This window comes from Aulostomus chinensis, chromosome 9, assembly GCF_037954235.1.
Source record: "Aulostomus chinensis isolate RoL2024-O1b breed Wild chromosome 9, RoL_Achi_v1.0, whole genome shotgun sequence".
Lineage (NCBI taxonomy): Eukaryota > Metazoa > Chordata > Actinopteri > Syngnathiformes > Aulostomidae > Aulostomus > Aulostomus chinensis.
In genome coordinates, this window is record NC_141328.1 from 8,347,935 (window position 1) to 8,361,878 (window position 13,944).

Below are 13,944 nucleotides of genomic sequence, written 5' to 3' on the forward strand. Positions count from 1 at the left end.
CTATTATAATATCAGTTTTCCATAGGCAGAGGGAAGTGTGCTGACCAACCTCAGTCTATCTTCAAAACACATACCACTTGTCACATTTCAAATGAATGAAACACACTGACCTGTTTTGGAGGAGCTGCATGAGACATCTGACCTCAAGTCAGTTCATAGGACCCATCGACATTTATTGGTGTAGAGCTTGTGTATACATTGCTTTATATTTTTCAGTTGTGTGACTTTATACATACTCTTACTTCTGTTGGAAGTGTTTTTTTTTTTTTTTTTAAAGATTAAATCATCATAAAGTCTCCTTCTGTTCTCTGGTCTTTCAGAGTCATTATAAGTAATAATTATTTACATGTTATAGTGAAATTCTATTTCCTAAAAAAAAAAACCTCAAACCATAGCAACCGTAATAGGTGACATCACTGACCCTGCTCTCCACTAAGAACCAAGAGGGACGGTTTTAAGCTGTGAGAAAAATTGAGTTTTCACACCAGACATTTGCTTAATTGTGATATTGAATTAGTTTGTAACTATACACCTTTATTAGAGTTATTAAAATCCTATACTGTTGCAACCTTATTGTAGCCTAAAACTCTCAGCATTAGATTTATTGAGCTATGCAATTAAGCAACAGGAGTAAAAGTAAAGAAAAAATGTGCAGTGTTTTTTTAACGGCTCTGCAGATGCTGTTGGCCCATTACTGCGAAACTATTAAATGATTTGACAAAATAAAAAGAATCAGATGAATATTGCAAAAGAAGCATATTAAATATGTCATGAAAACTTCCATAAATCATATTCCCCGCACCCAGTACTACATTTAAACAAGCAAACAAACAAAAACATTCAGATCAGAAAGTCTGAGTCTAACTGAAAATGTGTATCTAGTGGCTATACAAATGAACAGTCACAGACACATGAATCATTTCTTAGCTACTGTTCCACGTTTGTTATTTCACAGCAGGCGCCATCTATATTAATGCTCCAGTAATTGTCCTCTGACAGACATGGCTGTCAAAACACAATATGAACATGTAGAACTGCAGCTGATTGAAGTAAACAAGCACAAAAAAAAAAAAAAAAAAAAATCCCTGCAATAAAAGTTGTGCATGTTTTGAACATGACATTTAAAATGAATTTGTATAATACACCATAGTGGTACAACATAGTATTTTGGCATAGCATTAATTAAAAAAAAAAGTTTTTGTTAAAACTCACTTAAAAAATGTGTTTTAAAGCAAAAAAAAAATGTGGCAGGATGTTCCTTTTAATAATTTTGTATTCCTGATGTCATCATGATTGGCATGTATGGCAGTAACTTGTTTGGACTGATTGAAGAAGCTCTGTTTTTGTGTTGTGACTGCAACTCTGCTGCCTTATCTTCCAGCCTTTGTTTTGCATTTTAGCAGAAAAAAAGAACAAGACAAGAGAGAATAAACAAGTCGACGGGGAAACATTTCTAATTGCTCCATTTAATAGTTGTACAATTATGAAAAATAATCATAAAAAAGACTGGAAGCCCAAGATTATTTACAATCTTTTTTTTCTGAAGTGAGGTCCCTCTTCTGAGTCTTTTTTTTTAAATCACAGGGTATTTATTCACGATATGTTTAACTTTATAAGACATAGTCCTTTTCTCTCTTTTGACAAATGTCAAAAATTACATACATACATACATATACATATATATATATTCCATATATATATATAGATATCTATAAAAGCAAAATCATTCAAGTATCAAAATACAGACCGCTAGATTGATGTACATTATCATTCTCATCATTGTTGTCATCAAATTTGTCCCAAAATATTTCTCCTGATCCTCAGCAATGTGCAAAAGCAGAATGGGACCAGGCCGATGGCTGAAGGTGCCGACACCAGTGAGCTAAAGACAGTGTACCGTAGACTTATCGTACTGGTCAGAAAACATACCACATATGCAACAGGTAAATCAAAATGACCTGACTATTTTCCCATAAACACATCAGCAGACTAAAAAGTACCGTTGACAGTCAACAAACTGAGAGTAAGATGGGAGGAAAATGCTGCATCCCATTTTTCTGTTCTGCTGCTAAAATCTGAAGAGGTACCGGCCTGCATGGCAGGTTTGGCAGATAATCTCGTCGAGATTAGCAGAACAAAAAAAGGAGGGAAAGAACTGCAGTGAACCCCACCTGATCCAGTTCCAGCATTAGGACACGGGACTGTCCTATAAAGCAATAATACAAACATGAAAAACAAACAACAACAACAAAAAAAACCTTGAAAATCAAATAAGAGCCACTCCCGTTATATTATTATAAAACAGTCTACGTAGTGTCAGTTCTTCTGCTCTTAGTCGTTTGAGCTAGGGAATCCCTCCGTGCAAGATTACACTGTTATCACAGTTAGACATGTAAATTGTGGATGAGACACTGATGGTTCAGAAGAGATGCAACGATATTTAGATACAGGACGAATATTCCAGGAAGGAGTGTGTACCTACAGTGTGAGGGATCTGTCTGATGCCTTAGTTTGTACCATGTGTCATAATAGAAAAGTCACTCACCTCTACTTTAACTACAAGTTCTGCTTTGATACCTGCAGTTACATTTCACGGATCAGTAAACACTTCCCCTACGAGAGGGAGGCTGATACCTGTTGGGAGGCTACAATTCAGCTCTCATTCTCGATTACTTTCTGATGTACAGGAAGTGAAAAGTGGAGTGAAGAAGTTGGTGAGGTCGGATGAAGCGATGGACCGTGCAGTGTTGCAACTTTTATTCTCTCCAGGTCCGCTTCCCCTCCTGATGTGAGCACAGTCCAACCGCGGATGTGATCTGCTGCTTCAGAATGGGTCACCTTTCCAACTAAACTTCCTACCCATCATGCAACAGGGTTCATTCCTGTCTTTTTATACTGGCTGGGAGGGGCCACAGTGTTCAGCTATACAGGGGAGGAACACAAACACACGCACACAAGGGAGTGAGGTTAAAATAAAGTAATAAATAACTCAAGACTAATGAATGTAAACATAAGTGCAATGATTAACTCTTTTTCACTGGCAGCAGTAAAATATTAACTTGGTGTGACCGGTGAAAAAAAAAGGCAATGATGACAGGATGAACATAGAAGGCATTTGTTGTGAAAAGATGAGAAAAGAGAAGATGTGGTAAGGAGAGACACATTCTGACACACTCAGAGATTGGGTGAAAGTGCTTAGTTTAAATCAGTTTAGTTTAAAGGAAGCATTCTGGAGCTCTGATTGACAGACAGAGGAAGGCATGCCAGCCTGGAGACCATTAACATGCAGATATATATCAGCCTCTGAAAACCTATAACCCCCCCACCCCCACCCCCACCCCAAAAGACCTCATCACAGTGTTGGGTTCTCGGTTTCGTCTGGATTAAAAACTGACAATGATGAACACCACATCCTGCATCCCACTGAGCAGAAACCGTCTGCTTAAAGTCCAACTGATGCATAGAATTAGGGAACCAGTATCACAGTTTCCTCGGGAAACATGTCCATCCAGGTACAGGATGTGATGCAGTGGGGACACTCTGTAGGAAATCAGATTTTCAGGAGCTGAGTCAGGAGTCGAGAGATCAGAGAGAAAAGCCTCAGAGCGGCCGTCGCCTAGTAGAGCGGGAAAAGCACCGAGAAAAAAAAAAAAAAAAAAAAGCTTATAACCAAGAGTCCATAGTGGGACGTTGACTGGGTAAAATGGAAGTACTGTGCAGAGAGTTCAGGAAGCAATACACAGACAGGAGAGTAGCAGTGGTAGTAGGACCATCTAAGAAGAGTGATACAGTGGAAGGGTTGCATTAATAATCAGTGTTTTATCAGTTGTGGTCTCACGGGGATATAAGTGATGGCTTTAGTAGCAGGAGAGCTGAATGTTCTACCAGATGAACCAGCGACATTACTGGACAAGAGCTACAATGTGAAGGGGAGACACGGAGGGTCGGGCGGGGGGTCCAGCCGGAAATAGGCAGAGTCACAGTGAAAGGCACACAGAGGGAGGGGGAAGCAGAGGGGTGAGATCAGGCCAAGGAAGAAGAGGGGTCCACTCAGAATATGGTGGTCTCATACTTAGTGCTGATAGTGCGCTTGGATTCCTTGGGGTCAACAAGCCACGTGGCGCTTCCCTGGGACTGAGAATCTCCCTCCTGCTCAACAAGGTCCCCCTGTGAACCGAAACATAAGAGATTAAAACTCTTTATTCACATCTGCTCCATTTACAAATATAGAAGATTAATACTTTAAATTCCACGATTCAAATCTGACCAAAAAAAAGGACAGAGTTAGCTTCTCCCAGCAGTACTACTACCAAACTGTCACTAGAGGGCACTTCAGCTGAATGTAACAAAGCATGCATGATGTATCAAAGTGTAACACAGATCTACAGTGTTGAAGCATGCAGAAACCGCAGTAAAAATGAGTTTTTGACTTTTAGGGCAGCAAAATGAAAAAGTTAGACAGAGGAAGAAGACAAGAGGAAGAAGATGAGACATGATGAGATGAAGATGTGACGGCAGCAGCACCTGGGCAGCATCGCTGGCAGAGTGCAGCTGTTGGAAGGAGGGACGGTGGGTGGTGCAGGTGTGACAGAAACAGCAACGACTGCTGAGAGGAGAAGAATCCTGGGGGGGGGGGGATCAACACCACAAGGTACAGCGATAGAGAGAGGGATGAGGGAGAGAGAGAGGGGGATGGGAGAGAGAGAGATGAGGGAAAGACCATCAGAGAAACAGAGAGGAGGAGGGGTTGTAAGAGCCTGACACAGATTTGAGCAGCAGCATGAGACACATGATCTGTTTCAGCAAACACAGAGAAGAAAGCGGTGGAGGAGAGGGTGAGGCAGCGTTGCTGCTCAGCAAATTTAATAAAGGTGGAACATTTAAAATCAAAATAGAGACATGAGGGAAACAGGCAGACCCTGAGAGGTGTGACAGTAATCACCACCTTCTTACACAATTCTGTAGTTCATTAAGTCACAGATTGAGATGTGTGACGGATCCCTGAGGTGCAAAAATCTCATTTAAATTCAGCACAAGCTCACTTCTTAATGGCTTAATGCTAATGACCAGATGAACATCAGCACAGTGTGAAAATAATGATGTAAAAGGCTGTAGACACAATGCCTTAGCTGGTTTGTTACATTAGGTGGGTGTGATACCAAAAAAGTATATAGAGCATTAATACTACACAGGGGGTGAGGATATTTTTAGTCATCGACGACAGAGGCGCTCAACATTTTTATGAGTCACGACCCCCCAGAAAAAGTAGCAAAACATTTAGCCTAAAGGAAACTGTCCTTATTATTTCATCTAGAGTATTAGCATTACTGCTGATCACTGTTGTTGAGATGTTACATTGTGACATCATTAGGTTGTGGAGTCACTGCTGAGTGGGTGGCATCTATGACACACCCACCAACAGGAGAAAACATACCTCAAACCTTTTGCACACCCAAAAATTCTATTTTGGATTTCATGCATTAGAATAATTTAGATAATTGCACCATGACAGTCAATGTGTACTTACCCAAATGAATAAAAACAGAAAAAAACTGTAGTTTTACATTTTTTGGTCTCTGTGTTTATTATTTTTAGTTTCTACACAACAATATATTGACGAAACTCACCCCAGACTTTCGTACACTGCCTCGTGGTTTGGGTACCGGTCGACTGGACTTGGTCTCAATGACCTCTGAACCGGGTCCCACTGGGAGGGTCTGGTGCTGTTTGGTCCTCTGTGCCTGCAGAGCCAGCTGATAGGCTACCTCAAACGCCTGCCCTAGTGTGAGTATAATCTCATAGGTGAGGTTCTACCGCACACGCACACGCACACACACACAGAAAAAGAGACAGAGAGACAGACAGAGAGAAGCCCTTTTAAGTATTCTTGAAATCATATCTCAGTTTGTCTTATATCAACAGATATAAAACTGTCTGAGTGTGAGCTCGGCACAGTTTTCCTTTCTGCCCTGAGAATAAAACTATACTCAGTTTATATTGAGGGAGCAAAATATAACACAACCAACTTCCTTTTGCCTAAAACTTCTTTAAAAACAAAACTGCAGCACCAGAGGCGCGTCCTGGGAGTATCGTGCTGCAGCGAGCCGCTCTTTTAAGTACCTGTGACAAATACATTGCCTTTAGTTTAGTTTTAAATCTGTTTCTCCATGCTGTTGTTTGACAGCTTCCACATGAGAAAGAACTTCAGACAAGACAAATGTCTGTACTGAGGATTCAAGCTTCACAGCTGGGAAGCAGAAACAGCAATCATGGTGGTGGTGGGTGGGGGGGGGGGGGATAAAACTGTGTCATTTTAATGCCAACACAAGGCAGAGCTCTGAACAGAACTGAGTCCTAAAAACTCCCAGTTCTCTTGTCTCAAATTTGATGGGTTTGTGATAGGGATGCACAACAACACATCATCAGTACTGACAGGTATGGGTCACTTTTTAAATATATCACTATCAGCCTGATTGAAGATATATCAGTCCAGTTTTGCGCAAGTCTCGTTTTCTTTAGTCATCATCACTTACTTATGATCTGTTGTTTATAATGAGGAAAGAATGAGGTAAATATATTATGCTTAGGTCTTTTCCAAAGGTTTTATAAATGAGAAAAAAGGTCACTTTCTGCAAATTCCCAATGTTTACACGTATAGCTCAGTATGTACAAAATGTAAATATTGTAACTTGTTTTCTACAGATAATGACATCGGTAATCATCAGCTATCGGTCGAATGTAGTATAAAAACATTTAGCATATGCATATCAGATATTGACAAAACATCAAATATGGTTTCATCCTTTGTTTTTGATTAAATGCCTGAAATGAGGTCTGAGGGAACCACATCCATCCATCCATTTTCTACCGCTTATCCTGTTAAGGGCCACGGGGGGCTGGAGCCTATCCCAGCAGCCTTTGGGTGAGAGGCAGGGTTCACCCTGGACAGGTCACCAGTCCATTGCAGGGCCAACACATATAGACAGACAACCATTCACACTCACAGTCACACCTACAGTCAATTTAGAGTATCAATCAGCCTCGTCCCCAATTGCATGTCTTTGGACTGTGGGAGGAAGCTGGACTACCAGAGAGAACCCACACAGGAACAGGGAGAACATGCAGACTCCACACAGAAAGAGCCGGGGCTCAAACTCGGAACCTTCTTGCTGTGAGGCGACAGTGCTAACCACTGCACCACTGTACCGCCCTGAGGGAAACACAAGTTCATTATATTTTTAGGTTTTCCTCAACAGGCTAAAATACATCAGTAAATACCACAATTGTGAATTTTGAAGCTTTTATGTGTCTTAAAAAATGTGGTTGCTATTAGGTGACTAAATGAGACTAAGGAAGATGACATTAAACTTCATCACGCCGGACACATAGAACGAAGAAGAGGAGCTTCAGGTGCAGTGATGTTGCAGTCATGTGATGAGGTCGATAGGCCAATGTTAGCTTTTTACTTAAAAATCATAAAAGTGGTCATTCATGGAGATTATTTTATTGAAAAAAAAGATAAAAAATAATCCCACATCTTATTTTTTGTAATAACACATAATCTACTTTAACAATCTGACTGGCTTTTGGTCAAGGGAACGAATGTCTATGGTAACTTCCAGGTTGACCGATGAAAATACATCATCACTGCACTACACTCTAAATCAAAAATATGAAGAAATTTGCCCTGAAGACAGCGCAAGTATGGTCAAAACTACTGATCAGCTAAATATCAAACTGCTGCAGAACTTTCTGAGAGTCTTGTTGTTTCATGCCAACAGAGGAAACCACAGTAACCAAGTGTTAAGTCCCTCATGAGTGTGGACTGGAATGACCCTTCCAGCGCAATAAAGCAGATTATAAGGACAAGCATCAGATCTCAAGGGGGACAGAGTAAATAAAACGGGGCTAGTTTATCATGGCCAGAGAGGCACTGTGTCGCCTGCCGCTGAAGCGTGACACCTAGAAGAGATAGGGGCAGTCCAGAGATAAGAGTGTTGAGTCTGACACACCTCCCCAGAGTTACCGACACAAGTACACATGATGATAGAGGAGGAATTCAAACCGAACTTCTCTGCAGCCTCATTTCATAGTTCACCTTGTGAAGGCTAACTCTAAAATGACCTCAAATGTGAGCTAGGGCGTCATTTACCACGTCTACTGTGCTGAACACGTGGCAGTAGTGGTGGCTGGTCTGCAGGTCCTTAGTGATATAGGCAAAGGTGCACAAGTCCTCTGGGTCCTGAGCTGCACACGAGATGTTACGGATCTCGTGCTCTGCGATGATGTTCTGTAGGAGAGGAGAGGAACTACTCAGACTAGACACAATGCTCTGTTCACGTGTTGGCTTTTTTTCACCCATGTCTTCCTATTTGACTTCCCCCACATTGCACTATCCCCACTTCCCCCTATTTCCTTCCCCATTTTACTTTCTTCTTTTAATTGGTCTTATTTCTTTTGAGCTGACCCTTTCTTTTTGTTTTTTTCACACACTGTATTTGTACTTTTGGACCTTGTGTGAAAAAAGGCATTCCCTGTCAGGAAATTCCAAAATCTTCTGAAATAAACTTGCAGGAATTAACTCTACAGTCAAAGAAAAGAAGCAGAAAGGATAATAATTTCTTACATATGATCTCACCAAGTTGTTATTTACTCTGGATTATAATGTATAACATGAAACTAGTAGCTAACCTTATTGGCTGCATCAATAAATTTCACACCCTTGTAAGTGATCGAGAGGATGATGGTTGGGACTTTTCTCATTTGCTCTGTCGACCTCTGGAGGGAAAATGAAAAATAGGCAAGTTAGAATTTACTGTTATGGAGAATTCTTCAAGTTTATTCAATGATGTTGCAGTTAAAAAGTAGTCACGTACCCGCATTTTAGCACAAGCATCCTGGGTGGATTCAGTGCCTCGCAGATCCTTAATAAGCATGGAACCGAGATACTGTGAGGAAATGGAAGGAAGAAATAGCATTGTGACATCGATTACATTCACTATGTTCAAACAGCTTCATTGGTTAAGGAGTAAATATAAACTCACGTTGGCTTCGTAGGCGCAGGATTCAAAAATGAGCTTCTCAGGCTGGTGATGCCAGTTCTGGACTGGAGCGTATGGTGCTGCCAGACTAGGTGGTCGCAATGTCAGACGGGGTTCTCGATGTCGTTCCTCATACCGTTCCTGGAAAGAAAATATGTACTGAGGTCAAATGCTTGGGTAACTTACTGCAGATAATATACTGCTGAATGAGATCCACATAAAGCACGTACATGTGATCTGTGTCTCTTCTGATGTCTTTGGGTGACATCATAGTCGCTGTCTGGCACTTTTTTCCTTCCTGGTTCTAAGGGTAGCAGAGGGTCCATAGAGTGTCCTGTGTAGGAGTCCATCTGACTCAGTGGAGACGAGGTCTGGGATCCAGGCAGGTCTTGGCACTGGAGGGAGCGTCAGACAATCAAACGATCACTGATGGAAACAGACACTCCCAAGCGTGGTGAAAAGTACAGGTACTGGCATAAGCATGGAAGTGTCTCTACTTGAGGGCTCACCCTGATCTGAGACAAACGAGGGGGCTTGATGGGAGGCTCCTCATAAGGCCTTTCTGCTAAGGAAGCAATGATGCGTTTCCTGTGACCAAGTAGGGTGATCTTTAGAACCTGGGGGAGAGAAGAAGGATCCAATTAAACAACGGAGAGGCTTATGGAGAAATGCATATGACAAACAATTGCCAGGAACTTACAATTTCCATCACCAGTTTATTTATTTCTTCAGTCCTCTAACATTAAATGGGATTTACTAGAATAACTCTTCAGTGTTCTACACCCCCTTTAGGTGGCCTTCCCACATCAATACTCTCACTGAGCTTTCACACAGAACTTTTATTTAAACCTAAATTTATTGTAAAATACTTCCTAAGTTCTGTGTATTGCATGTAGTTTGGGTTTTATGGCTTTCCACACAACTCCTCGAATAACCGTCAAACTTGTCCCTTATCCTGAATTTTTCTGAACGCAACGGAAATCTAATTTCACCCTCTGATACTCCTCGTGTATGTAACTGTGACTCACATTGACAATCTCCAGTTCCCAAAGGTTTTTGACACAGTCCAAAGTACGGTATCCGCTAGCCAGGAAACTGTGCAAGTACTCGTTCAAGCCCAGATTCTCTAGCCAGGAGGACAAGGAACTGCTGCCGTCACAGCCCAACGCTTTGACCTGTGGGAAAGGACTGAATCATTCACTCATACACAGACATACTGAAGGATTTGGGGAGAAGTGATGCCTTTAAAGCAATTTATAAGAAATATCTTACAGGAAATTTCGAGGGAAATGGCTACTGACTGGGTTAGATTTCCACAACATGCTAGGTATTAATGTGAGATAAGCCCTTTCTGATCTAACAAGAGACAAGTCAAGGTCTTATTCTATGGAGATAAGTCCTGACGCGAGAGTCAATGGTTTGCTACCTTGGGTAAGGAACGTGCTGCATGCAGGATCTTCTTTCTGTGGCTCGGGTCTACGATCCCAATCTCTCTCAAGTCCTGGTCTTCCATTACATTGCTTCCCTGTGTCACATAATACAGAGAAAACACAGGATGCTGATCAAAGGGCATGTACAGTATGTTTAGTTGGGGCTATAAAATATTACACATAAAATATTGAAAAATGCACATTTTAAGGGTGAATGTCAAACACACACATCATATGAATAAACCTTTGCTGCACCAAGCACTCTTTCTCATTGAGACAAATCCTCCAACCTATGCTGCAGGGTTAGTATCGATCACCCATAATGCTACCATTGCAGGAAAAAAGGTCAATTACTTCTGAATGAGTTCCTCAAACTCCTTCCTGGGACCAAACTGACTGCCTGTAGGAAGGGGGCATGTCAATAAACCCCTAAATGAGACTTGAGTGTATGGAGGAGGGGACTAACTCTGAATGATGGTCAGATCCATCTTTGGTTACACACAGTCCCACTTTTGAGATTGTGTGGCAGGTAATGGATAATGGAGAAAGGAGTGATAAATCAATGTCAGAGCTGCAGAATGGTCAGCGGTATGAGACAGACGGGTACGGACACGAGTGAATCGATGGAAGCAGATGGATGCAGGGTGGAGAAATTAAAATATTCTGACATGTAAAGAGGACATCTCTATTTCTACATTGACAACCAGTCCTCAGAAGTGGGTCGACAATCGAAAAGAATGAGTTACTGCAAAGTGTTGCTCCTCAGGTAACCAGTGACTCAGTAAGAGCTCCAGGTCCGTGTAGACTGTGGGCAAGTGTTACCTCTAAAGAAGAGGTCAGCAAATAAACCCCATCTGTCAAAGTATCCCGATGCTCCTTGGGAGATGCTGCTTCAGGAACAAATAGTGACGGCTCAGGTCTTATGTGGCTGACTCTTCACTATCAACCTCTGGGTTCCTATTCACCTGAGCGTGCACGAACACACACACACACACACACACACACATACACACACATACACACACACACACACACACGACAGATAAAACACATGCATAGTCCTGTATCCCCTCGAGCACTTGCATGCTCACTAACTCTTACAAACACACACACACTCACAAACACACACACACACACACACATTCTCTAACAAGGTAGAAGACAGGAGGAGAGTGCAAGGCTGTCATTTGAAAAACCTCAGTAATAAGCGCAAAAAGAATCATAATACCAGCCTCCGCTTTGCAGAACGAGCCACTGTTACACGGAGAATTTGCATTTTTGAGTATGAAATGGGACCAATTTTTATTTGTATGTCTGAAAAAATAAAGAAAAAAAAATCTAACAAACAAAAGGACAGATTCCAAGTAAGAATTATCCACTACACTATGTCCCTGGACCAGAAATTCCTTCTTGTCTGCACACTCCAGCCAGGGACGCACTGACTGTTTGATTCTAGCCTGATATGATTTTAAATAATTGATGCGGGTTCCAGTATTTTCCGGTGGATGTTTGTTTTGTTTTTCTTTTATTTCCTGTATTTTTCTTGCAAAATGAAGAAATATTTGAGATGACCAAATGGCTGAGTTTTTTTTTTTTTTACATTTTCCGCCCTTTATTTCACTTGGAATGGGCATAAATTCAGTTTGCAAATTCAATATTAACAGATGAACTTTGGCCTTTACCATCTGCCAGCTCATTTCCCAAAAAAGCTGATGGCCGTAAACACGATGAATAGCAGTCGATACTTGTATGCACATGGCTGATAGATACTTGTTTGAGGCCACTGGCTCCCCTTCCCTCCTCGCTGTGTTCCTCCAATTGTGGAACAAATTGGAGAACAACCCTCATATGAGAGGCAATCTTTTTTTTGAACTCTGACTCCTCCTTGCAGGGAATCTGTCCCTCTCCACTTTGAACTGCTGACTTATTCCCCCCAAAATATATTGATACAGTATATGTATTCTAAAACTCCTCCTTTCGCATCCTCTGAGATTTGCTGAGATGCGTTTGTTTCTGAACGGAACAAAGACGGAAATAGAGGAAATAAAAGCAAGTTGAGTTAAGAAGAACAATTCTCTCTTAACTCACCAATGAAGTGAAATCATAACTCTGGTGAGACACGGGCAGAGTTAGAGTTCCCATTGAGCACAAGACATCATGACGCATCTCTTTGGCTTTCATAACACCCTGCTCTAAACTGACAGCTTAAAGCCCATTATCTCTGAGAAGCAACACGCTGATTGCCGCCTCTTCAGCGGAGGATTGAAACTATTTGGAGAGCTGGGTGGATAACAGCACTTTCACTGAGTACGGATCATTGCATTACTGTCCCACTGGAGATTAAACTGATACATGGCCCTGAGGGGGGAGTCGCAGTTCAGAAAGAACAGCTCTATAGTCTCTGATCACATTTCTGGGTTGTTTTATGCACCACTTCATTCCTAAGTAGATGTGTTTTAATACGTCTCAAGTTATTTCTGTGTATTTTATAAAGATCCACGTTTTTTTTCAGTTCCATTCGGATGCGCATCTGCCAATACAGATAATGAGCCTGATTTCAGAGCTTAGCATTCATCATAAACCACAAAGCACTTATTCTTATCAAACACAGCATAAAATATATGCACAAATGCTTTCAATTGAAATGTATTCCAGAGAAATTTATTTGAATAGTGTGTAAGGATCAGTGATATCTCCTTTTATGTTAGGGCGGGTTCATATTCCAGCACACGCTATGGAACGGAATCCGATCAACATTACTCTGCACCATCATTCTGATATCCGATCTTTGAATAAATTTAGCACAAGCACACGATTTTGATAGTCCTGACATCCCATCTGTAATATCTGTCCATTTGTCCTGGTGATTTGAGGCCGAAAATATGTACATGTAATCTCCTATGTAATGTTCAATACTTGTTCATATTTTACAATGCAGTAAACGAGTGCAGTAAAGTCACAAAGGTAAATACAACGAGCACCAAATATAAAGAAAAGGCTGTAATAAGGCCACAATAATGTTTTCAGAACAGAGTCTAAACGTGGGTTTGTGTATGGCTTAGACAGAGACTCAAGTCAGAGTTGAATTGATTAGTCCATGAATCAACTCGTCAACGCAAGGTACATGCAATTTTAAACAACTGATTCACTGTTAGACATTTAATGAGCAAAATAAATATAAATCCCATTGATCTCGTATGCTTACAAAGCTTAACATTTTGCGACTTTTAGTCAAACAAAATACGACGTCACCGAGGGAACATTTCTGAAAGTCTTTTAAAAAAATTAACTGGTAAAAAAAAAATAGACCGAACAATGAGTTCATTAATAACATATCATGACAATCAGTGACTGGAGGTGATGCTGATGTACAGTTTATAATCATTTGAAGAGTTTGTTTCAGTGAACTATTCTTTTATTTCTTCTCAAATGTGAGGATGTGGGACTTTTGTTTATCACAAAATACATCAAAT

At 41.0% G+C, this 13,944-nt stretch overlaps 1 protein-coding gene across 4 annotated transcripts in view; it reads right to left on the reverse strand.

The window, feature by feature from the left end:
- Positions 1-478: 478 nt before the first annotated feature.
- Positions 479-13,944, reverse strand: part of anks1aa (ankyrin repeat and sterile alpha motif domain containing 1Aa) — a 68,103-nt gene continuing 54,637 nt past the window's right edge. For 3 of the 4 annotated variants that reach the window (XM_086213532.1, XM_086213531.1, XM_086213529.1), the window contains 10 exons: positions 10,468-10,566; positions 10,070-10,216; positions 9,551-9,658; positions 9,272-9,436; positions 9,045-9,182; positions 8,877-8,948; positions 8,692-8,778; positions 8,153-8,290; positions 5,628-5,810; positions 3,629-4,167 (listed from right to left, as the gene is read on the reverse strand). In XM_086213532.1, the coding sequence (XP_086069658.1) occupies positions 4,051-4,167; positions 5,628-5,810; positions 8,153-8,290; positions 8,692-8,778; positions 8,877-8,948; positions 9,045-9,182; positions 9,272-9,436; positions 9,551-9,658; positions 10,070-10,216; positions 10,468-10,566 (1,254 nt within the window). In that variant the 3' untranslated portion in view covers positions 3,629-4,050. Of the gene's footprint in view, positions 2,923-3,628; positions 4,168-5,627; positions 5,811-8,152; positions 8,291-8,691; positions 8,779-8,876; positions 8,949-9,044; positions 9,183-9,271; positions 9,437-9,550; positions 9,659-10,069; positions 10,217-10,467; positions 10,567-13,944 lie in introns of those variants that run through there. The other variant, XM_086213530.1, reaches the window with a different exon arrangement.